General features: G+C 37.0%; 1 protein-coding gene across 1 annotated transcript in view; it reads right to left on the bottom strand.

The window, feature by feature from the left end:
• Positions 1-1,316: 1,316 nt before the first annotated feature.
• The window catches only part of ZBTB10 (zinc finger and BTB domain containing 10), a 34,263-nt gene continuing 8,610 nt past the window's right edge, over positions 1,317-26,969 (bottom strand). The window contains exons 2-6 of the mRNA XM_004427170.3: positions 24,278-25,166; positions 9,535-9,633; positions 5,472-5,648; positions 4,849-5,021; positions 1,317-4,583 (exon numbers count right to left, since the gene is read on the bottom strand). Coding sequence (XP_004427227.2) covers positions 4,278-4,583; positions 4,849-5,021; positions 5,472-5,648; positions 9,535-9,633; positions 24,278-25,166 — 1,644 coding nt within the window. The 3' untranslated portion in view covers positions 1,317-4,277. The remainder of the gene's footprint in view (positions 4,584-4,848; positions 5,022-5,471; positions 5,649-9,534; positions 9,634-24,277; positions 25,167-26,969) is intronic.

The raw sequence follows: 26,969 nt of genomic DNA on the forward strand, positions 1-26,969 counted from the left end.
AAAACATCCTTTAAAGTGTGCTTATCCCAAACACATTTTAAATTAATCTAGAACTGTTCAATTTTACTTGAAAGCAGGGATACAGGAGGAAAAAAACTTTTCACTTTCAATCCTAAAGTGACTAAGAAAAAATATCTGTTAGTTCTAAGCACGTATATTATGTACCATAGTTAAGTTTAAGGATCTGGGTGACTGAACGGCACAAAAACTGGGGTTCACATCTAGTTCTGCAGTTAAAAACTGTCCTTTCAAAAATGAAAACGCCACAGCCACTTAAGAGCGTGAGCTCCACTGAGGTGGACTATCTCGTTTAGTCAGGTGACAAGACCACCGTGGCATCAGGAGGCACGAGTAACGGGTGTTTGGGGGAGGAAGGGTCAGACACCCAAATTCCTAGCGTAGCTGTTTGACAGGGGAAGTATGTCTCCACAGACGGACTCCTTTTAAGAGCTGCAACCCTACAAAAGTTGTTTAATGAGGCAGCGAGAGGCCCCTAAAAAGAGCAGGGGCCTCAGAATCGGACCTGGAAAAGCCCAGCTCTGCCACTTCGTAGCTGTGCTCCGTTAGGCAAGGTAAATGAGGCAGATTTCTTGGAGCCTTTCCTCTTCCAGAAAACGGAGACAAGAGCACCCACCTAACGGGATTGGTTAAAATAAGGTAAAGCGCAATGGCACGTGTAGGCACTGAGAAACCCAATAGCTTTTGAGATCATGATCCAGAAAATCAACTCGTCATTCTATGTTGACAAAATCCTAACAATATAAATAAAGCTTATCGAAGTTCTCAAATTTCATCACACCACATTTCCCCCAATATTACACTACTCCAGTCATCTTCAAGCCTTTTACGCTATATTTATATAAATTTCCAAGCCGTGATCCTTTCATTTCCTATTTTCTCCCTCTTTTCCCGTTCTCATTTCTTCTTTTCCTCTTGGTTCACATCTATATTAAACAACTAAGGTGTATTATGCCCCTATTATGTACCAGCGTTCTAAGCGCTTTACGTGAATTAACTCATTCATTTCACTCCATCAGGATGGCTCTACCAAAACCAGCGAGTGTTTTCCCCCAAAATTTCAAAGCTACTCTTTACTGTTCAGTTTTCCCTTCCTATACTGTTTTTTTTTTTTAGCTCTTAATTGCTAGGGTACTAATATTTAGCAAAACATCAAGTGAATATGAAAAATGAGGGCCAATAACAACGACAAAGCAGGGACCATAAGGAAGTAACTGTCTGAGAATCCTAAGAAATAATACATGATCTTGATTTATAAGAGAGGGTCTATCCTGTTACTACAGAGTGAATAGGAAAGAAACAGTTTATACTCTTCCCCTTTATTAAAATTAAAAGCTCTAAAATATTTTTCATTTAAAATATAAGTTACAAGAGAAAAATTCAGCAAATGTGTAACACATAATTCTGCCAGGGCTCCACAGACAAAATTATGAGTATTCCATTGTTACCTCTCTGAGACCAATCATAAGTTCTTAGTATCTATCAACTTCCTGAAATTGTACTGTAAGTCAGAAAAAGAATATACTTAAAAAAATAGAAACGTCCAGTAGTACACCTTAGTACTAAAACTATTTTTTAAAAAGATCTAGAAGGAAAAAGGCAGTCCCTCAAGACCATGAAACAAAATAAGTTAGGCAGTCAGCAAGTAGAAAAATCTGTCAATTCTGTTTCTGGTACATGTTTACTTTAAAGAAGAAATTTTTATATAGGCTGAGGCTAATATATTCAAGAGTATAAACATTTTTCCTTTGGATTACCTTTCTAAAACCAAACTTTTAAAGTATCATATTTCAGTTGACTAAAAAATATAGCCAAATCTGTCACAACACAACATAAAAGGTAATGGACAATTATAGAATATTTTAAATTAACAGTAACAAGCCATCTACATCAAACCTTGTTTCCAACTAAAACCAAAACAAAAGCACAACAATCCCGTAGTGTACCAAGTGTGTATTTCAATTTACTGTATGCAATCTAACAAAAATTTGGTCATAATTTACCAGATATACATAAATGATTTAAGTAGTAAAAGAAAATTCAGCTTAACGAGAGTAAGTTCATATCTTGAGGAAAAGTAAAAGTACATTAAGAATGTAAAGCCAAGTCCAGTTTCTATGCAATAAGTGAACTGTAGTCTAATAAAGCAGATTTAGGTGATTTTCAGATATATATCTTTTCTCTTTAATATATATTTATATATAGACAGATCTACCAATTGTAAACTATGGTTTTTTTTAAAGGAGGGGGATAAATGGGATGAAAGAAATCTTTATACTATACTTACATATTCACAAAGCAGAACATTTTACGTTTAAAATACTTTTTCATTCATAGTATCTTTGCCCCACTAACGTCTACTTTGGACCCCACCAGAATTACATTTTACTCATTTGTCTAGAACATTGAGAATAAGATGTATTCTTCAGTCTTAAACAAAAATCAAACCAAAAAAACTATTCATGTCAGTTTTACAGTTATGTAGAAACTACAATAAAGTTTAGATGACAAAACTTGCATCTAACCATGTAACTGTACTTTGATTCAGCCAAGCAGAAAAACACCAATATCTAACATTAGACCATTGTTCTACTGAAATCAGAGACAATGAGGAAGGCTGTCTCTTTAACAACATATCAACTTTTTAACTTTGATCAGATGGAGCACCAAAAGGATTATGTCTGTCAAAGTGTACTTTGCATTTTTTCCCACACAACTAGCATAATTTAGTTACCTGATATAAAATAGGAAAATATACTCAACTTCTATTTAAAAGAAAGCTGAAAATATGATATCCCTCAATCTTATATAATATACAATTATGTTCCTGATAAATGTCGTGCATGTTAATATTGATTATGTGAAATGTTGCTGTGAGTTTAACAATCAGCTAATTCATCTGTCATCAGGCTAAATAAATCTGACAATTTCAACATAATATATCACCCCTTTTACCTTGAAGAATTTAGTTAATAGAATAATAAACTGTAAAGCCTCTCAATATTTTATTTGTAAGATTTTTGCAGATTGTTGAATCATAGCGACTACTAGAAAGACTACATATCAAGGTGTAGTGACTTTAAATAATTGAAAAAAAAATTAATTATCTATCATAATTTCAAAACACTCAATATCCCGGTAAGTATGAAACAAAAGAGAATGCACTTTTTGTGTTAATTTTAATGATAAAAAGGGCACAGGAGTAAAAACCTGATATTTCACTTATATTGCATAACAAGCTAACCAAACTGGACATGGAGGATAAATTATAAAACAAATCATTTTACTTATTGTTTCTATGAATTTTCTTTCGATTATATTTCTGTCTTTTCAAATAGGACTGAGGTATAGTACACTGGCAAAAATAAAAAGAGGCAAACAAGAATAGTGCCAAAGTAACAGATACCCAAACCGAATACCATGTCAGATAATGTCATATAGTAACCATTTATCAGATTAGAGCAGCAGGAGAAAGTTACTTCTAAATCATAATCATTTTAGTGGTATTTGTCAACTTCGCCACGGTAACTTTGCAACATCATTCTTCATTTGTGAAGTAGTAAAATTCATGTCAGAAAGGAAAAGGGGAACAGAGGGAGTCAGTCAGTTCATTCCAATAAATTACCTCTCCAGTTCTTACAAACATGTCCATCAGCACAAAATCGAGAAATAATACCCAAGACTAGAAGAGACTTGGTTTAAGTTATGAAGCAAATTAAAATGGAAAATACAGAAAAGTAGAACCAATGGGGTTGAAAAGGCCCCTCACTGAAAATCTGTATTAAAAAAAAATAAAATTAATAAAAATAAAAATAGAAACAAACTCTACTAGTACAAACTAGCCTGAGTGGTTTGATGGACAGAGTAATTGGGTCAGCTGTCACTGTACTCTCATAAATGGACTTCCTCATTCATGTTCAAGTGGCACATGAATGCAGCTCTTTAAGGACAAGTACTGTATTTTCATGGGACCCAAATAGTTACTGTAGATCCTATAAATAAAAAACATTTTCACTTTGATAACTGACTGAAGATGTGGGGACTCCATGTAATCCAACCACAAGGTTGTTTGCTGTACAGTCCTGTGCAAATATAAAAAAAATTTTTTTTTGCTATAAGGCTTTGACCCTACAGTTTTCACAGCAACATAACTACCATCCAGCATGTACCATATTTTGCAAGCCTTCGAGTTCAACAATTCAAATTGTTGATTCATATTATGTCCAAATGCAGCATCCTTGAGGAGTATAGTGGGTCAGTCAATCATCTAGAGACATGCAAATATCTCCTGACTCATCCCAACGAGATGGCTCATTCTGATCTTCGCCATCATCAACCAGCTCTTCATCAGCATCTCCCACTTCGTTCTCCTCGTATTCTTCATCCCGAGGGAAATCTGTGTCCTGTCCCTGATCTACACCTTCTTGCCCTCCTGGCTGTGATTTATCTGCACAGTCTACACAAACACCATAGCGTCGAGATCCATGTCTTATTCCAACACTGGCTGCTAACATGAAGATCTTCTTACACACCATACATTTGTATTTTTTATCCTTTTTATGCACCTAATTGAAGGGGGGAAAAATCCAATATAAGGATAGCAATAGACAATATAATGCATTTGAACCACTCAAATTAGCTTAAACCACCCATTTAACAACGAGTGAATATATGAAGTTCAGTACCAGTTCATAAATCACATTCTTTGTTTAAAGCAATCTAATAATCAATATTCCTTAAATTTGCAGGAAACAGTGTTAAAAAACCTTAAACTTCACTGACATAAATATAATTTATCTCAAAGATCACTTTATATTTAAAGTTACTTACCAGGGAATGTCTTTTTACATGTTCTCTGCGAGTAAACAGTTTTCCACAAATATCACAGCTAAATGATCTGACTCCCGTATGAATGAGCAAATGCCTTTTTAGTGTTCGTCTGTATTTGGCTACATAGCTACAATGAGGGCATTTTAACTTGTTCATGATTAGAGATGATTCACCTTTGAGAATTAAAAAAAAAAAGCACTTATTATATATTAAACAAAAATCTTGCTATCAAAAGCTTGTCTATCTCTGAGAACAGGGGATGTTATATGGCTACTACTATCTAATTTTTTTTTTTTTTTTGTGAGGAGGACCAGCCCTGAGCTAACATCCAATGCCAATCCTCCTCTTTTTTGCTGAGGAAGACTGGCCCTGGGCTAATATCCGTGCCCATCTTCCTCCACTTTATATGGCACACCGCCACAGCATGGCTTAACAAGCGGTGCGTTGGTGTGCGCCGGGGATCCAAACCGGCAAAGCCCGGGCCTCCGCAGCGGAGCATGCGCATTTAACCGCTGGCGCCACTGGGCCAGCCCACTAATGTTTTTAAAACCCAGAATATGGAAGCTTTTAATTGTTAAAAATTATTTAAGAATTTTGTAGACGCTTAGTTGACTAATACTTGCCATTTTCCCAAGTTTCTTGTTTTGGCCAAGATTCGGGCAATAATCCATACTTGAAATCATTTGAAGCACCTGGTAGCAATCCATACTTGAAATCATTTGAAGTACCTGGTAGCAATCCATACTTGAAATCACTTGAAGGGCCAGGCATCAGACCATACTTGAAATCATGTGAAGTACCTAATACAATTTAGAAGAGATTTTGATGTAATGATGGTAATAAAGATCTGTCTCTTATTAGAATCAAAAAACAGAAAATGTTTATTTATATCTTATGAGCATAATGACAGAACAGCTTAATATAAAACAGTTAAATAAAAACTTTACATTTTAGTCTAAAAATGAGATGTCTTCATACTTTTTAATCCAAATTACAATATCCTGATTGGCAGGCACCTTAAATAGAAAATAAACTAAAGTTTAAAATACAATGCAACCAGAGGAAAAAAATTCAGTGAAATAAATCTGAATACTACTTAATGGTTTCGTGGAGGCCACATGCAACCACCCTTTTAAACACTGTATTTCAAACACCTTCAAAACAGAACTCACTCTTAATAGTTGCTATCCCTAACTATTCCAACACTTGAGACTACCACCCTGACGCCCAGCTGTAGAATAGGACAGTCTCCTTATTGTCCCCAAAACAATCGCATAATCTTAAGACTAAGTAGTTCAGAAAAATGGACTAAGGATGAAGAATATAAATACCTAAGGGAAACTAAGTTCTTGTATTATTATTAGACCCGTTTGTTGTTTCAGACACATTGCGGCAAGGTAACTGAACGTTCTCTTGGGCGTTCATCAAAACCTCTCTTTCTAACTCCATCCTAAAATAAATGAAAATCCATAAGGTAGAATCAAAATAGAATAGTCATGTCCCTTAGGGTATTTATGCCTGAGGATCTTCAGACTAGCTGGATAGGAATTATCTTCCTCTGGAGTTAATTTCATCTTGAATATGTATGTATTTCCTTGGATCCAGGAGTCCTTTGGCAGTGTCAATATATCCGGAATCCTCCATAGCTACTGCCACCCTGATCCAACTGACCATCAACTCTTGCCTCTGCATTATTTTCAGTAGTCATCAGTTTGTCTCTCAGCTCCCACTGTTGCCTTCCTGGAGTCTGTTCTCGACAAAGTAATCAGAGAGTCTTTTAAAACTTGAAATCAGAGCCTGGCACCACTCTGCTCAAAACCCTGCAAGGACTACCCGTCTCACTCACAGTAAAAGCCAAAGGCTTCCCAGAGCCTACAAAAAGCCTTATCTGATCTAGCCCTTGCTTCCCACTGGCCCCTTGGTGACTCTATGCCAACCATACTGGCCTTGATGCTCTTCCTCCATGGTACGGTGGCTCCCACATCAAGGCCTTTGTACTTACTCTTTCCTCTGCCTGGAACACTCCTTTCCAGAACATATGCATAGCTTACTCATGCAGCAACTTATTAATTTTCCTCCTATGGACACCATGGATTTTATAAAAGAATGCTTGCCAAAATGGGCTTTCTAAGAATTCATTTTCCTTTGTCTATTTGCCAGATACATTGCCTCTCTTAAAAATAAAAAGAAATTAAGATTTCCTCTTTGGTGAAAATATCAATACCCAACAATGTAAAAAGGTCTCTAAGGTATTTTAAAAATTGCACTTCATTACTATTAATGCAAATTGTTTTGTATGTGGGATACCTTCACCCACTTTTTTTAATGTTAGGAAAACCCTCTGAATCCACAATTACATGAGACTGGGATGGGGTGGTAGCTTGTGAAGGTGAATCTATCAATTTTCAGTTTCACATTTCCAAATAAAGTTTGAGCTTTCTGACTCACAGTTCATGTCCAAATCAGGGCACAACAAAGCTCTGAGAGCAAGGACTGTCTGTGCCTCTCTTATTTACCTTAGTACTTCCAAGGTCCAAAACATAGCCCCTTCAATCACTTGTTGAATAAAGGTACCTAGCAAATGCTAACATGCACACAATATTTTTGACTTACTCAAAATACTTGGAAAGCTAACATTAGAAATCATGTTAGATATGCTTATATCCTCAACTAAATATTATTCACTACATATAACAATAAAGAGATAGAAGAACAGCCCTAAAACAAGGTATGAATTGATAATCTGAGATTCTGGATTCAAGATTTTTAATGCTTGAAATTCCATCTCTCTAGATAATGTACAATAAAGATGTAATAAAAAGCATCCATGTTAACAAGCAAGAAACATCATATCTGGAATACAAATGATAATTCAAATTTAGAAAGCCTCATCCCAAAATTTTCGTCTCTCATCAACAAGCCAGAAACACCATATCTGGAACACAAATGCTAACCCAAATTAAGAAAGCCTCATCCCAAACTTCTTTCATCTCTCCAAATTCTTATGATTACTTGTAGGAAGTATAAGAGCAATTTGAACAAAGGTATTGCCTTTCTAATTCAATACACTGAAGGATCATTAAGATCTACTTCAAAATTGTGCTTACTGTTCAGTAATACCCTCCTAGGTACATTATTCCATAATGGCAAACTAAGAAGAAAGCAATGTTTTCGAAGTCACAATCACAAGATAAAGGCTTATGCAAAAATAATAATGGATCAAAATGTCCCCTAACGAGAATGACTCTAAATCAAGGGTTTACTTTTTTGAGAATGAGATAAATTATATGGATGATTCTCCACTGAAAACATTTATATGCACAAATTTAAAATTTTACATATGAATTCACATAGCCCAACAAACCCATTCTTGAACCAGATTTCTAAACCAAGAAAGCAAATGTGATAAAATAATCTCCCACTATTAGTGATTTTCTGTGCAAGCAAAAAGTCTTCAAAATTCAACTGATCTGATCTGTAAACTGCTGATTTCAAAACCTATTTTTGTAAATTCTTTTCAACGGTTAGGAGAATTCACCTTAAGGCAGTTCCTTGAGAATTATGGCTTAATTTTGGTCAGCGCATACTGTATTCAGAAGCCCCTGGCGGTTTTCTGTAGAGTACCCCTAGCTGTCCCCCACCCATCAAGTTTTAATTGACATAATGCATTTAGTTGGTCTCCTTGCATCTAGTGGTTCCTATGCTTGCCTTTCACGGCATTAACATTTTAGAATCTGGACTAGCTGGATTTGTCTGGTTTTTTCCCTTACGATTAGATTTGGGAGAAACATTTTGGCAAGAAAACTACATAGGTGACGTGTGCCAGCTAGTGCATCATGTCAGGAGGCACGTGACTTCAGTTTCTTTTATTACTAGTATTAAGTTTATTCACTTGGTTATGGTAATGTTCATCAGATCTCTTCATTGTAAAGGTATCTTTTCCCCCTTATAATTGGAAGTGATCTGTTGTATGATACTGAGACCATGTGAATGCGCTATTACAATAAGCTTTCGTCCAGTTATCTTGGGATAAGTGCATCAACAGTGGCTTAACATCCACTGATGATCTTGAATTATCTCCTGTGGGGTTGCAAAATAGGTCTTTTTCCAATTCATCATTTTATATTTATTAGCTTGGCATTCTTCTGTAAAGAGAGCTTTCACCTTTCTAATTCACTCATCACATACTCATGTTATTCTTTGGAATATTCATAGATTCTTTGTCTTTATGTGCAGGACACTTTGATCAAAGTACAGTTGATACAAATATTACTATTTAGAATTAACATTTTCTATAGCCATCAACAACCATATTGTTATCTTACATCAAAGCTAATTAAAATACATTAGCCAACCATTCTCCTAATTACCCTTCTCGTTCCATCTATATACTAGCAGGAAGCCACAAGCTCTAGTACTTTAATTACTTTTGATATTTAAGAGTTTTAGTAACTCGAAACAAATGACTCCCCAAACAAACCAGAAACACCTATCCATTTGTACTTACCAGGCTTCCCAAGTGTATCATAAACATAATCTGTCTACCACAGATTGAAAGTATTTACATATAATACTTTTCGTTAAGGGAAAGAAACTGCAGTAGGTCCTTAATAAACATGTATACAAATATTGCCCAATCTTCAAATTCTCTTGAATGTACTCTTGTTAAAATCCTACTGTACCTACCAGCATCACTTCCATCTTGACCGGAGCTGGCTTCAGCCAATAAACTTGCATTCACATTCCTATCACAATCTGGCCCTGAGAGTAGAGCACCATCCAGATCTGAAAAGGAGATACAGAATAATCTGTTATTTATAACCACACCATAGCCATCACCCAAAACACCATTCCTTTCTTGGAATTGTTTCTTATGCAGACTAAGTAGAGAGGGTATCTCCAAGAATTGAATATCTACTGTGTATTTAATGCTACAAGGCACAGAAGCATCAAACATGGTTTTCAACCACAAGAACACATGCACACTCAGCGGTAAGTACAGTGCACTACATAGGAATGAACTTTAGAGCCAGGGTGATTTAGTGCCCTAGCTCCACCTGTTACTGGCTTGTGAGCATGTGCCTCAGTTTCCTCATATGTATCCACCTATATCATATATTTGATACAGACAATTGGGTAATACAAGCCAAGTGTTACAATTATGGTGTCTGGCACCCAAAAGATAGCTGAAAAAAGATATATAAAACATTATTGTTCCTGTATTGGTTCAGAAGTGGAAAAGACCAATTAAAGCTAGAACAGTAAAGGAAGACTTCAGAGAAGAGGTAATTCCCAAGGGTAAATCTTGAAATATGGAAAGGACGTGGAGAGGCAGCATAAAAAAGGCATACTAATGAGATGAATACTTTTGGTTCTAATCTGCTAATTTCCTTTGCATCTGTTCCACCCCTTCCATTTCTCTACCACTGCCTTAACTCAAGCACTCATCACTACTCTCCTGGATTAGCTACGTGAACCACTGAAACTGTTTCTTGCTCTCCTTGCTTCCAAAATACAGCGTTTGCTGTATTTGAGATCTTCATAAAACATATATTTTAAGTTGCTCCTTTACTTAAAATCTTCAATGATTCACACAGTTTTCAGTATAATCTTCAAATACCTTAGTTTAGAACACAAGGTCCTCATATTCAGGTTTCTGCTTACAAATCTAGCATCACCCCACTGGTACTATCATCTCCCTATCTTCTCTCTCAAATTAATTAAGAGTCTCTCAAGATATTTTTAAACTGCCACTTTTTTATGGACTCTCTCTCCTCCACCTCCCATTCGAGACTCATCTTTGGTATCACCATCCTGTACTGCTCTAGCTTCCCAACACTCAAGGAAAAAAAACAAAAACAAAACAATACTCCTCATCTTTACATAAGCAGATATTTACTTAAAAAAAAATTTATGGGGTCGGCCCAGTGGTGCAAGCAGTTACGTGTATGCACTCTGCTGTGGCGGCCCGGGGTTTGCGGGTTCAGATCCTGGGCACGCACCAAAGCACCGCTTGTCACGCCATGCTGTGGCGGCATCCCATATAAAGTGCAGGAAGATGGGCACAGATGTTATTAGCTCAGGGCCAATCTTCCTTGGCAAAAAAAAAAGAGGAGGATCAGCATCAGGTGTTAGCTCAGGGCTGATCTCCCTCACAAAAGACAAAAAAATTTATGGTGCAGCAAATAAATTGCAGTATAGTCATACAATGGAATACTATCCAGCAATGCTTCTAGTGTATAGTTTAAAACACAAAATCACTGAACAGATCTGGCACTTATATACTAAGAGGCCAGTAGGATTACATAATTGCTTAACAACTGAGAGAGAGAACAGTATAAAATGATCCTCAGGTCATATAGAGCCCCACAGGCCATGGTAAGGATTTGGGCTTTATTCTAAAAGCAGTAAAAGGATTTTCAACAGGGAATTAATTTCTTCTGCTTTTAAAAACTATTCTTCGTATTGTATAATTGAATTAATGGAGGGCAAGAGGTGATATAGGGAGACCAGTCAGGAAGCTTCAGGTGAGAGCAGATGGTGGCCTTGACTTGCTTGATGGCAGTGGCAAGTGGAGGAAAGTGGATGAACTTGGGAAGTGTGGGAGAGAACTGATAGGGCTTGGCGACAGATTGAATATTGGGGGTGGGGGGGGATAGTACCGAGGGACGTTTCTAGCCTATTCTAATGGCAGCTAGGGCACCCTGGAAGAGGACCAGTTTTGGGGGGAATAGGAGGTTTAGGAAGTTTAGTTTATGAACTTATTGAGTCTGACATGCCTAAGAAAGAGGTAGTATGATATGTTTGAGGTGGGGATGGTGTTAAAAGCATAAGTTCTAGATACTGCCTGGGATCAAATCTCAGCTCTGCCACTTCCCAGCTGTGTGACAGCTGTGAAGCAGGTTATTTTGCCTCTCTAACATAGAGGTTCTCAAAGTGTAGTCCCTAGACCAGCAGCATCATTTGACCCTTAAACTTAAAGGATCAAATGAGATAATAAATGAAAAGTGCTTAGCTCTTTGCCTGGCATATGGCAAACATTCAAAATTTTAATTCTTTTTTTTCGTTTAAGCTTCCAAGTGGAGAAATTCAGTACCAAAGGCTATAGATCTGTGCTTGAGGTAGTAATAAAAATGTTTGAGTTGCCAGAATATACATGGTAAATAAAGCAATGGAATGAGCCGATAAGACCGTGAGGAAAAGCCTATGACAAATACATTGAGGAATCCTAGCATAAGTTAGAAAAGGATATAAAAAGACTTAAGCAAAAGAGTATTTCAAGAAGTAGTCCACTGTGACAATGCTGCCAGAAATTCAAGATGAGGACTGAAATGTGCATTCCTCTCATTTCATTCAGTAAATATTGAGCACCCAGGTGGTCACTGGTGATCTCAGGGAGACTGACACTGGCAGATCAGCGGGGCAAGTGAAAGAGTAGGAGTAGCTTATGTTGTGAATTGAAGATGATGAATTACCAGATACAAAACAGACAATTTGAGAAATCTGGCTGTAAAAGAGTGAGAAATAAGAGTAAAAAGAGTTTTAAGGTGAAAGTAAGAAACATATTTAAATACTGAAAGGAAGAAGTCACTAAGAAAACGAGAAGTTAAAAGATATTGAAGAAACACTGCAAAGAGAAGGAATTATCAATTTTGTAAGATTCCTAGGCAATCTGGTATCCAGAAGCATACATTTGAGCACTTCAGAGCGACAGCAAAGACAACCAGTATAGAGAGAGGGAAGTGTGAAGACGGGCACTTGAGGACATTCCAGTTACTAGCTTTTACACTCTCCGTAAAGCAGAAGAGTGGAACGGGAGGTCACTGCCTGCAGCAAATGGGCTGGAAGTCTGGACAATGAACACGCAGTTGAAGGGGAAAGCAGGAACAGTAAATAGACTCCTTCACCTGTTCCTTGAGAGCAGGGATACTGTTTAGGTTTTATTTTCCCAGTATTTATCACAATGCATGACAAATAAAAGGCTCTTCAACAAATGTTGTCAGATGTTGGCTTGAATATTCTGCCCTTTGCAACCTGTATTACTAGTCTAGTTTTAATTAATGGTATTTGAAGACTAATTTCTCAGTTTTCTGGTGTACGATAACACTAAAACATATCCATAAACTGAAAACAGTTAACTTAAATTTAGTGGCTTTGTTTTCCTATGAAAAGTTAAATGTATTTCAATAATCAAAAAATAACATTTAAATCATTATCCAAACATTTTACTAGGTTTCCCAATATCTTTTTTAAAAAGTCATTATTCTAAAGTGTAGAGTCTGTTCAGAAGATATTTCTTAAAATTCTGCCAAGAAAGTTTGTAAATACAGGGTGTTTCTATTTATGTAGCATTCTATAGTGATCTGTTGAAGGCTTTCCTCAGCTAGTTCTTAACATAGACATTTCCTGTCTCCTACTCTACCTCTAAAGTATTAGAATTCATTTGTGATGTTTAATCCTACATAGACACCAAGTACAGAGCATCTCAACATAAAAGCGTACTAGATGGCAAATGTATTCTTCCGGGGAACAATATTTCCTCTCTAAACCAAAATCACACCCATGCAACAGATATTAAATCTCTGAACAGTACCAACTACTTGGCTCTTGATATCAAAAACAAATCTCAAAATAGGCGAGCTCTTTCAGGATGACAATACATAACAGCATGCTTAACTCAGGAATCAACACATATAATTACATCACTGCTGCACCTTATTTGAAACCCGCCAAACCACCTAGCAACTCATTTTTTATCAGTTATGTTGATGTGAGTGGGTAGAGCCAGGCAACCAACCATTAACTTGATACAGGAATGAATTTTGCTTCACTAGGAAGCAAAAGCAGTTAATTCTTAATCATCTTTTTCTCTAGAACTACAGGATTAAAAAATAAACTCTAATATACTTGCTTTTGTGACACTCATGACCTTCTTATGGCAACTTTTCAGTTCATTTAAACTTAGCAAAAAAGGCTAAGATCTCTCCGCAAACAACAAAAGACCTTTTTGAAGAGCTATTAAAACGTTAGTCTCACAAGATAACAGCTACCTTTCTGAATGGTAGCAGGTATATGTGCGCTATGTAATACCACTGAAATGATCAGGGCTAAATGATCAGCCACATACGACTTCTTTCATTTTTACAAAGGTCTTTCCCCAGGGAACAGGTAAAAGCAGACCTCTCCCCAAAAGAACACACTAACAAAACACAGATTTTACGCATCAAGCAGTAAGTCCTTTTGTACACGCTATCTCATTTAAATTTCACTATCTATTGATGTAATAATAGTAAGACAATTCTTATCCTCAACTTGATGAGGAAACTAAGCTAAGCTAGTGGCAGAGTGCTGCACTATTTACAAACTGTATTACACTGCCTCCTGATAATATATTATGAGCACAAAACCTGTGTGCCTGCCATACAGCAGGTAATCAAAACAACCGTACAATTTGCAGTACTGCAAATGAGAGCGCAGAAGTACACTCATCTTAAGCTAACTTTCCTAATGATACTTGATGTACTTTTTTACTAAATGAACAAAGTTAAACCTTACCTATACTGTGTGTTAAACCAGCATTCACTTTATTAACTTTCTCTTCATTTAATAAAACCATCTCCAAAATCTTAAGTGTACCTAGGCATCAGCTATCACTGTTCTTTATAGTAATACACTTGTCTATCTTGAAAGCAACCTCCTTAGAATTCATTTTTTTATAATTCTGATTAACCATGTATTGCATTTTTAAAAATGATATTTTACTCATGGGTTTAAAAACACCTGATCAATAAGCAATGCAAAGAGAATGAGATTAAAAAGAATGGTATATTGGGCCGGCGCCATGGCTTAGCGGTTAAGTGCACGCGCTCTGCTGCTGGCGGCCCGGGTTCAGATCCCGGGCGCGCACCGACGCACCGCTTCTCCGGCCACGCTGAGGCCGTGTCCCACATACAGCAACTAGAAGGATGTGCAGCTATGACGTACAACTATCTACTGGGGTTTTGGGGGAAATAAATAAATAAATAAATAAAATTAAAAAGAATGGTATAATCTCAGTCTCTACCCCCCAAAAATCATAACTTTATTTTCTTCACATGGAAAAGAGTAGCAATATTTTCCCACTTTACAAGGTTGCTATGAAAAGTGACATCAGTAAATGAAAATACTGAGTAAATTATAAAGTGCAATATAACTCAAGGTGTCGTTCAGAGAGCTTAACTTTGGTGCTTGTGGTTCCAGGATTCTCTTGGACCACAGTGGGCCAGCAAGGCTTCCAAACCATCTGGTGAGTGAGCAGTCCAGCACCTGCCTGTGAGTGCTAACCATCCTATGTTGGGAAGAATGTCTCCCTGATCAGACACGAGGGAGGTGCAGACTAATCCACATTTTCTTAAAACACAAATATTCATGAAAAGAATGAAATATGAGAGAGGACATCAGAAATCAAGGTTTTAGAAATAACTAAAATGCCATTGTACAAAAACTCTTAAGAGACTCTACAGTAAGATCTATTAGCTTTCGCTTTCATAAAAAAAATATACCAGCATCAAGTTTCTCTTCTCTGAAGACAAATAGTTTCAGAACTAAGGTCTTTTGTTTTTTCATAAACAGGTACAGACTGTTTTCTCTTCATTCATTCGATCAGGTTTTTTCCCCCTTTCAGTGGAAAGTAAATTCAGTTGCAAATGTATTATACAAAGCACACTTAACAGTTCCTGTAGCAGCCTAGACTCAACAAATAGTAGTTTCCATTCACGCCCAAACTCCTTGACTCAAGTGACTGCCTCGTCTTACTTAGACTAGGCTCCGCTGTTCTTCTTTGCACTACTCAAACAAGGCTGTTATTTCTGCCATTACTAGGCCGTAACAAGTCTCCAGGTTACTCCCCACTCCAATCCATAAACAACATCATCCAAACGTTTTTGTGTTAAAGACAAATATAAACAAATTGAATCTCTAGTTCAAACCTCTCATTGCCTCCGAGCCTGTAAAATAAAACTCACAATTTATTACCATGTAAAACAAAGAGAATCACAATCTAGTGCTAACCTATTGACCCAATCTCATCTCCCTACTACCCTCCTCTTTCTATTCTTTTATCACTTATCCAATTTCTTGCCACCCTGTAGTCAGTGAATGCCATTTTCCCTCTCTGGGCAAACCGCTACACCATATGAGATCCAACTCTGTTGCTGCCTTCTCTATGAAGCTTCCTCCAACTCTTCTGAGCAGTCAGGAACCTCCCACTGCACCCCCTGCCATACTTCTTATTTTAAGGTTTATCACATTGCACTGGGTATGTTTCTACCCGACAGCCATCCTATTGCGAACAAGTTCCAGGTAAGGGACTCTTCTCAATCTTGACATCAACACCATATGGCATGCTTATTAGTTTCTTGGATTTATTTATTTCTTTATTTATTTTTTTTTCCCCTCCAAAGCCCCAGCAGATAGATGTATGTCATAGCTGCATATCCTTCTAGTTGCTGTACGTGGGACGCGGCCTCAGCATGGCTGGAAAAGCGGTGCGTCGGTGCGCGCCCGGGATCTGAACCCGGGCCGCCAGCAGCGGAGCACGCGCACTTAACCGCTAAGCCACCGGGCCGGCCCCAGTTTCTTGGATTTAAATAAAAATTTTATTACCAAATTTCTTCTTATATTATGATGTGGAAAGCTACTTTGGAGTCCCAGAAAAATAATATTTGGTTATAACATATTTTTCTGGAGAGTAAGCTTTGAATGAAAATTTAACACTATCAGGTCACCCCAGAATATTAAGGCTGTGTCAGAAATCAAAAATTCAGGGGCTGGCCCAGTGGCTTAGTGGTTAAGTGCTCGCACTCCGCTGCTGGCAGCCCAGGTTCGGATCCCGGGCGCGCACCGACGCACCGCTTGTCAGGCCATGCTGTGGCAGTGCCCCATATAAAGTGGAGGAAGATGGGTACGGATGTGAGCCCAGGGCCAGTCTTCCTCAGCAAAAAGAGGAGGATTGGCAGATGTTAGCTCAGGGCTGATCTTTCCTCACAAAAAAAAAAAAAAAAAAAAAAGGAAGAAAAATCAAAAATTCAGTTTTATAAAAATGCTCAGATTGACACTTATAGGATTTAGACAACTTAATACCCTCAGCAGGCAGAAGTCACAAAAATGCTTTTATAACTGATCCACACAAGGCTTCTTCAGTACCCAGCTTTAGTCTGGCCACACAAATTCTATTTCTTTGTTTTTTGTGAGGAGGACCAGCCCTGAGCTAACATCCATGCTAATCTTCCTCTTGTTTTGCTGAGTAAGACCAGCTCTGAGCTAACATCTATTGCCAATCCTCCTCCTTTTTTTTTTTTTTCCTCCCCCAAAGCCCCAGTAGACAGTTGTATGTCATAGCTGCAGATCCTTCTAGTCGCTGTATGTGGGCCATGGCCTCAGCATGGCCAGAGAAGCGGTGCGTCGGTGCGCGCCCGGGATCTGAACCCAGGCCGCCAGCAGCGGAGCGTGCGCACTTAACCGCTAAGCCATGGGGCTGGCCCACAAATTCTATTTCCTTAGGGTTCCTAAATTATAGGTAATAATCATTAGTACAGCCATCTCTTGGGTCAAATATGGCAGACAGGGAAGGAAAGGAACACTAGGAAGAGGAAAAATAAAGAGGAAGGGAAAAAAAGATGGCAGAATATTCCTACTACCATATTCAGTCATGTGCCATATAACAGCATTTTGGTCCACGACAGACTGCATATACGCCAGGGGTCCCATAAGATTAGTACCAGATAGCCTAGGTGTGTAGTAGGCTATACCATCTAGGTTTGTGTAAGTATACTGTATGATGTTCGTTTGACAAAATCGCTGAATGACACTTTTCTCAGAATGTATCCCCGTTGTTCAGCAACCCATGACTGTAGCTGCCTACTTATCATCCTTTTAAGATTAAATATTGAAGAATCTTATGTATTGGTATATTTTACAGCCTTTAACTACTGGTGGACAATTATTTTCTAAAATGAGCATCAGGTCTTCAAACCATTTAATAACCTGACTATAACAGTTTCTAAGAAAAATGACTTAACATTATCACTTGTAGCTCATCCTTCATAGCATACTCAACCAAAAGAACGCCTGAAAGGTAGAGCAGAACATCTGGAATCCCCCATGAGAAAGAAAACTAATCCGGGTCCATAAATCTGTTTCCTGAAACGCTTGGGGTAAGATGTAGAATGCAGACATTTTCAGATTTTAGAAAAGTAATAACTGCAACACCCCCAGTATGGTGTAGGGTAGCATGCTGTAACTAAAACAGTATTTCTGCAACAAAACATATAGATATTCATATATACGGAATTAAGTAAAAAATACAAATAGCTGGTTTTGCTGCCAACTGGGTATCAGGTTTGTTGCCAAAATGATTAAGAAAAAGGTTTGGGTAGTTTCTACAGCTTTCAATATGCAGAATTATGAAATTTTTCCCTCCTTCTTTCCCATTAGAGACATTATACGGGATACACTCAAGGCTAGTTAAGTGTCAGAACTGAGTCCAAAGCCCAAATTTCATGGTTTTAAAACATATTTTAAATAGTTCATACAGTAAATTTATATGGCATGGTCAAAATATTAGGAAGTCTCAACTCAATCTGGCCAATTTTCGAAATTGTAAAAGTGTAATAATTTAAAAAATTTGATCATGTAGGAAGCATTTCAAGTTTCCGAAACATCTGAAAGTAACGCCAAATATTAATTATCACCCAAAACACAGACGGCAGAAGCACTGTTTAGTAGATAACTCTAATTAAAGAGTTTACTGCAATTAGAAGTAATAATTCATTACTTCAAATATACGACTCATTAGGATATCTTAAAGATATTTAGTTTGAGCATTCTTTTCTCAGACTTGTTTTCTAAATACTCAAATTATATGTTCTTTAACCAGATGGCAATTATACAAATTGAAAATGAAAAGCTTAAACCTGATTTTTAACTCTACTTAAAGTAAAGATTAATAAAAATTTACAAATGTTGTAAAGCTGTTTTTCCACCAGAAGTGTAGATCAGAGAAAAGAATTTTTACTTAAAACAACTCTAAACTGGGGCCAGCCTGGTGGCGCTACAGTTAAGTGCATGGGCTCCGCTGCTGGTGGCCCGGGTTCGGATCCCGGGCGCGCAGTGATTGTCAGGCCATGCTGTGCAGTGTCCCATATAAAGTGAAGGAAGATGGGCACAGATGTTGGCCCAGGGCCAATCTTCCTCGGCAAAAAGAGAAGGATTGAGGATTGGCATTGGATGTTATCTCAGGGCTGATCTTCCTCAAAACAAAACAAAACAAAAAAAAAAAAGGGCCGGCCAGGTGGCACGGGCTGTTAAGCGTGCGCGCTCCGCTGCAGCGGTCCGGGGTTCGCCGGTTCGGATCCGGGTGCGAACCGACACACCGCTTGTCAAGGCATGCTATGGCAGCGTCCCACATAAAGTGGAGGAAGATGGGCAGAGATGTTAGCCCAGGGCCAGTCTTCCTCAGCAAAAAGAGGAGGATTGGCAGATGTTAGCTCAGGGCCGATCTTCTTCACACACACACACACCAAAAAACTCTATATCCTTCAATCAACTAAAACCACCTTGCATCTGAATACTTTTATGGCATTAAGAAAAATTTCAATCATCTGTACAAAATTATATTAGCTTTTATTAAATACAAAAATCAGGGGCCGGCCTGGTGGCGTAGCAGTTAAGTTCTCGCACTCTGCTTCGGCCTGCGGTTTGCAGGTTCAGATCCCAGCGCGAACCAACGCACCACTGTCAAGCCATGCTGTGGTGGCATCCCATATAACCCATATAAAGTAGAGGAAGATGGGCATGGAAGTTAGTCCAGGGCCAATCTTCCTCAGCAAAAAAAGGACTGGCAACAGGTGTTAGCTCAGGGCTAATATTCCTCACAAAAAACAAACAAATAAATAAATATAAAAATTAATGATATAATCTACTGCTGCATTTACTAGAAAATGCTTTTGAGGAAACTGTCCATTATACTACGTGGTGTCAACTAAACAAAACCCCACTGGATAAATTCCTTTCAGAATTCAGTACCAGAAAAGTCTATCATCCTGCAGACCTGGCGTGTTTCCTTCTTTTGAGAGGCTGCTTAGTATCTTAGAGCCAATTAAAAGCTTAATTAGAGCCACCATATTAACACCCTTAACAAGTGCACAAAACTTCTTTATTGCTAAATTTTAGTTGTATTTTGCTAATCTGTTTATCAGCCATTTCAAAATCTTTGTTTCAAAATGAGGTATGTATGCATGCATAAATAAAATGTATGTATATACATGCAAAGTACAGTTATTTACAAAGGGTGCAACCTGCTAGTGTGACTGGTATAAATATTATAAAAATCTAGACTCAGAAAACCATATTCCATACGGGTCCAGAGCATCAAAAGATCAAAAACAGGATTAATATCTGACTCGTTCTGATTAAAAGCAACAACATACGTGAATACACTTTCTAAAACATTTCAGGCATTGTTTTTACTTCTAAAATTTCATTTCTAATCTTAGACTTTTATCTACCTTATTTGGCTGAAATTTATTTTCTGGTTGTGAATCACCAAGACAATGATTTGAAATTCACAGCAATTCATTAATGACACTTTTTTTCCTATTTTATTACCCAGAATTTAGTTTTTCCTGACAATTATCCCATAAACCCAATAAAACAGTAAAAAAGAAGTTTCTCACCTTTCCTGAGTTCTACTTTCAAGTATCCTCATGATTATCAAAAATGATTTGAAGCGAATCCCAGTGGTGCGTCAAATAACAGATATGCTAGCCTCTTTAAGATTAAAAAACTACCATCTGAATAAAATCCCTGATATCTGTGGGTATACTTTCTTATCTCAATATCTTAAAACCTTTCTTTATGAGGCATCCAAACACCAGCTTCAACATCATGTGGCAAGAAGACAACATCATTCAGAGCTGTGGTTTACAAACTGCAGGCTTAAAAATCTGGGGAAGTCACAGTTCCTACAAGGGATCCACAAATCCAAATACGATGCCAAGCACTGCTTGTAGACTAAATGAATAATTCACTATGACTTTTCAGAAGTTTAGGTATAGAACTTTAAATTCATTTAAAGGCATTTATTTTACTGAAATTTTTCACTGTTTTCTCAATAAATGAAAATTAAAGTATAACCAGTGATGTGGGGTTCATAAAAATGTTTGAAGTTTTAAAAGGGACTCATTTTTTTAAAACCTGGGTCTACTAGTTTATTAATGGCAAGGTTTTAATGTGAGACAGTCCTCAACATGAAACCTGCCTCTATTTTTACTAGCTGAATGACCTTGAGCAAGGCCTTAACCTTAGTAAGCACAGACCCACTGTGTTATACATTGGTCAGAACTTGCCTGCAGAGTTGTAGTCAATTCTGTGCACAAAATCTGAGGATGAAACAAGCTATGTAAGACTATAAGAAAGACAGTAAAAGGGTTTGGAATTCACAAGGTGGCAGGTACAGCATTCAGCCTAGAAGAAGGGGACTTTAGGGGAATTTTTTAAATGTCTACTATCTGAAGGGTTATCAGGTAGATTAGAGAGATTAGAGGTTAGGCTCAGATTTTACTACTCAAAATGGCAGCATTAGGAAGTTAAAGAGAAGCAAATTTTGGCTCAATATAAAATAACTTCCTAATACTCAGTCAACCTACACTGGAATAGGCTGTTTCAAAAGTATTTTTTTTAATATTTCAACAAAATGTCAAGCTGAGGCTCTGAGACCACCTATCTAGAATTTGGTAGAAAGTACTCTGCACTGGAAAACTGACTTTAAATAACCTCAATAGTTTCCCAACTTCAAGGGGGGGACTAAGATGACCAAGATAGTTGTGCTTTTATGTTCATCATTTAATTTTCATAATAATCTTATAAAATAAGTACTATATTTTAAAGATGAGGAATCTGAGGGTAAGAGTTTAACTTAATTTGATCATGGTCACATAGAGGGTAAGTGGCAGAGCTCATTTTCAAATCCTGACTCAGTGTGGACTCTTTCCTCTTATTAGTGGATCTCAACCTTGACTCACAGTATAATCACCTGTAGAGCTTAGAAAAATTCCAATAATCAGGCCACATCCCAGACCAATTAAATTGCAATCCCTAGTGGAGAGACCAAATCATCATGGTCTGTAAAGTTCCCAAGTGATGCCAGGAGCAGCCACGATTAAGACCCACTGCTCTATTCCAAGGGTTGGCAATAAAGTACTGGAAACATTCATGTCCATTTGTTTACATATTGCCTATGACTGACTTCATGCTACAATGGCAGATAAGTAACTGACCTTATGACCAGCAAAGCCAAAAATATTTACTGTTTGGCCCTTTACAGTAAAAATTTGCCAACCCCTGGCTCTATATCATATTAAGTCCTAACCCTAATACTCTTATATAAGACTCATTTTCTGCCACTGAATGAAGTTGGATTTAGAGGCACTAAAAAGTTGTAAAAATTTTAACAGTTGGAATGTAGTACCTCACTGATACAACCAAGCTTGTGAGTTAAGCAAGGTTCATCAGTTACCAAAGTGATACCAATGACATATTAAAATTATAAGATATAAGAGAGAAACTGAAAGCATATTAGACTACCAAAAATTAATTTATGATAGACCTAGTCCACTGATACAACCTCAGCTAGGGGTGCTTGCTAGGGTAATCGCAAGTAAAATTATTTTTGGAAGTGCAAACTGGGGTTCAATATTAGTGTTTTTCTTTTCTTTGAATTACTCCAATTATATGGGGCATTAATTTTAAGAATGGGGTAGCTCTGATTAGTTTTGCCAATGAACTACTACCCTCCAAAATCTGCTTATTCCTTAAATTGTGTGTTGTATATGTACTTAAAAAAACACTCAATGTTTTTTAGGGTTCCCACCATACTAACCAAATGATTAATGTAGCAGAAAGATAACATAGCTCAAATTTTTGACAATTGCTTCAAGGTCTTTTATATTAAAAATTAAACCAAAATAAAGTGCTGTTAAGAAAGTCTATTTAGGGGCCGGCCCTGTGGCTTAGTGGTTAAGTGCACGCGCTCCGCTGCTGGCGTCCCGGGTTCGGATCCCGGGCGCGCACCACTTCTCCGGCCATGCTGAGGCCGCGTCCCACATACAGCAACTAGAAAGATGTGCAGCTATGACATACAACTATCTACTGGGGCTTTGGGGGGAAAAAATAAATAAATAAAATCTTAAAAAAAAAAAAAAAAAGAAAGTCTATCTACCCTTAATACTTTAAAGAAATTGCCTCTGAGGCTTTATTGCTAAAGACTTGATAAGTATGAGGGAAAAGATCAGTAAATAGTACTCATTATGCATGCATGCTGATTTAATGTATGTAAAATGTCTATCAACGAACACTAAACCCAAACCTAAAAAAGCCAGAGGAACCATTTCACAGGATTACTATGGCATTTTGCCCTTTGGGAACTAAAAACAATGATTCTTTTTAACAGAAAGTACTCCATCCCCAGATGATCAACATCATGTAAATCAGACACTGAACAGTTACAGAACTTTGAGGCAAAACAAACATTAAATCATGAATGACAGTGGTAGACAGTCTGGGGTCTGTATAGGAAAACCTCAAACCCACTGGGCTGCTTCTTCAAATAAAATTAATTTAGGCACACGCAATTAAAGGTAAAGAAAGGTTTCAAATCTTTCTATTTACACTCTTCAACAATGGTCCCCTACCCCATTTTTTAAAAAACCCACACTATAAAAGTGATATGCTAAGAATCTTGTCAATATATCCGCAAAGGAATGTATACAAGTAAGGTCTCAGAGGCCTCTCAAGTAATGCAAATGAGAATGAAAATAAGGCGACAGCAGGACAAACTTAAAATATTCCAGCTTCTGGAAGATTTATGGTGAGAATAGAACAGTAAGTAGCTCTAAACAAACAAGAATAATCCTATTATCATTTGCAAAATTATATAAAGCACTTAAATGTTTAATTACAAAAAAAATTAGAGTAAAGAACGTTAACTAGGTCTCAAAAAGGTTCTAAAATGACCAACTGAATATATATTACAGCTAAAGATTTTATTTTTCCCACCACTGGGTGCAAAAAAAAGTGGGCACCGAGGCCAAAGATCAGAAAAGTCAAAGAACTATACACAGAGTCCATATGCCATATAACAATAAAGGAAAATGCCTGATTATTAACACAACCTTTGAGAAACCCACATATACATGCCTAGAGAAAAAACTAAGGTATACTAAAATTATGTGCTTGTTTGAGTGATTCTTCCTCTTCTAACATTCAAATTTAGTATTACTTATGTGTATTACTTACATAATGAAAAAAATACTTAAAAAATATACTTCAAGATTATATCCAACTAGAATTAGAATGAAAACTGATGAGATACCTTTATATATACAATATTTACCTGGTTCTTCCTTGATGAACGACAAATCTTCTTCTGGATAGGCAACAGGTGGCTGCATCACTGAGCAATCTTCTAAATTTGCTTCATTATTAGGTGGTATATTATAAATAAATCTCTTTGTAGTTTGGTTTTTCCTCCTTGCTTTGCCAGTCTCTTGAATTCCCTGGGATCCCATATTATTCCAAATAAACACTTTTGTTTGACCTTGAGATTCATTTTCAGCCAATTCAGGTGAACCATCCTGGACCCAACTACTGTCATTCATTTGGTAGTTTTCTATTTGGCCCTCGTCGACATTACAACCATCATTTTCAATTTTTACATTACTTGCCAAATTGGTAAGATTCCTTGTTGCCCAAAAACTGGCAATTTTTTGATCCCGTGATGAAGGCAGACCATCTCTATTAACTGGTTTTCTATTATTATAGTCCACAACTACAGACTCTGGAGCTTCTGATTTAATGCTTATATTTAAGGCATCTTTAATGAAATTTCGGCAAGTTTGAACAACTTCACTCATTTGAAGATAGCTGGCCACTGTCATCACTTCAATGGCATTTTGGCTTGTGAGCACCAGGTTACCAGAATACAAGAAGTCCAAGATGACTGAAAAACCTTGAACTGCAGCAATATCTAAATGGGTAGTATTGTTTTGGTTAGGGCTTTCTTTGTTTGAAAAGCAGTATAAAGTCTTAAAGAAACGGCTGCCTGCAACCAGGATGTTCTTATGAGCTTTAAAGATTTTTCCGCTCACAACAATGCTGACATCACAAAGAATACCTTTCTTTCTCTGTTCATTCAGTTGTCGAAGAAGTTGATAGCAATAAGAGTTCTCATTTGGCCTACTATTAAAGTCACAGTACCCCTCCTCTGATGGTATTTCTGACTCCTGTAATTGGATGGAAAACATATTAAATTTTATTTACTTTTTAAAGCCCCCAAACCAAGAAAACAAATATCATCAATATAACTTTTTAAAGCACTAATCATATCCTAATTTGTTAGTAATCATTATGTATTTTGAGACTGACGTGTTCACAATCCCAAATATCGAGAGGAAAGAAGTGAACAGTTTGGTGCAAGCCATTGCTATTATAAGAAAAATCAAACACATCTGGATGAGGATCAGCAGGATTTCATTTAAACAACATGTATCATGTTATTCTTTCCAAATATAAGCTAAGAACATGGATTAAGAATTATTTAAAATTAAAATGTGCATTTTATTTTATAAAAGAAACTTTCATTTATAGGAATCAAATTAGTTTGCCTTATCTCTTCAACTGATAGGAATGCAGCAGTCTTTCTAACTGAACTTAAAATATTCAAGTTACAATATGCCAGGCTTCTCATCCTATTTAACACTATTAAAAAGGCAAATTTTAAGTCTTGGCGAACATTGAATCAAATAGTTTAGGTCAATGAAGTTAATTAAATCTAACTAGAGATAAAGTTAAGACCCTAATAGGAAAATGTGCTTCAACTACAAGAATATCCAGTTATATAATTTCCCAATCGACTTTCAAAATGTCTTCTCTCTTTAGGGTCATAAATGGTAACTGTAAGGTAAAAATTCCTGAACTCAAAATTCTTAATGTTTATAATTTCCCCTCTTATCAATGTTGTAAGTATTCATTATAGTTCTGTTCAGCATCACTCAAGTTATGGTAATGTTCTATAAAACAATAAAGGTTGTGTGATATAACAGCAAGAATAAAGGAGTATGATCTAGATTTCGGAATGCTGTCTACACTAGTTGTTAACTGTATGACCTTGATCACCATCCCTGAGTCTTTTTCTTACTGTAAAGCAGTACTAGAATGTTTATAATTAAGGCTCCCTAAAGGCAGAGATACATATCCTTGCAGCACCTTGAGAAGTGCCTGGCACACTGTTTAATAACTTAGCTAGATAACTGAAGTAATCATTTTTGCTAATAGAAAAATTGCTTAGACTTTTCTGTAGAAAAGATGACTGAAAATGCTGACCTTATTTGGGTGTTAAAAATTCACATTTTCTTTGATACAAAATATTAATTTAAACGGGCCATTTCTATAAAATAATGACACACACACATACGGATCTACGAATATATGAGCATGGGAAAAACATGGAAAGATGCATATTAGATTGTAAAAATGCTGGGAGGACTGATATGCCTGGAGAGAAGAGAGGAAGGGGGAATTAGGGAAAAAAAATAGACAGGTGTAGAGAACACAGCTGTTAAGATTGCAAAAGAATTCTCATGGAAACAATATTCTAAATGGTGGTGAGATTCCTAAACAACCCCAAAACTCTGTTTAACCTCATCATGAGTATGGCTAAATTACAAAAACACTAAGTTTAATTCTGAGTTCTGAACACAGGAGGCCATACATATAATAATCCCAACTCTTTGAAACTAAGCTAGGTCACATGGTCCATCTAAGAATTTTTGTTCTGCTTCCAGATATAAGAAGTCAATTGAAAGCACCAAAATATTAGAATTCCAGGACACTTTAGTATTTCACAGGGATAATGAGACAGTAGATAACCCTGCAAATCTGGGGTATATGATCACTACAGAACGAAGCACGGAAAGCAGAGAATTTCTTTTTCATTTCCAACTGAGCCTTGGCAGCCTCCTATCACCCCCAGTACCTCAAATGCATAATGCCTTTATATTCCGTCACCTCCCTCCCCTACATTCTCA

The sequence above is a fragment of the Ceratotherium simum genome, chromosome 31, assembly GCF_057802395.1.
Source record: "Ceratotherium simum simum isolate JZ-2026a chromosome 31, ASM5780239v1, whole genome shotgun sequence".
Taxonomy (NCBI): Eukaryota; Metazoa; Chordata; class Mammalia; order Perissodactyla; family Rhinocerotidae; genus Ceratotherium; species Ceratotherium simum.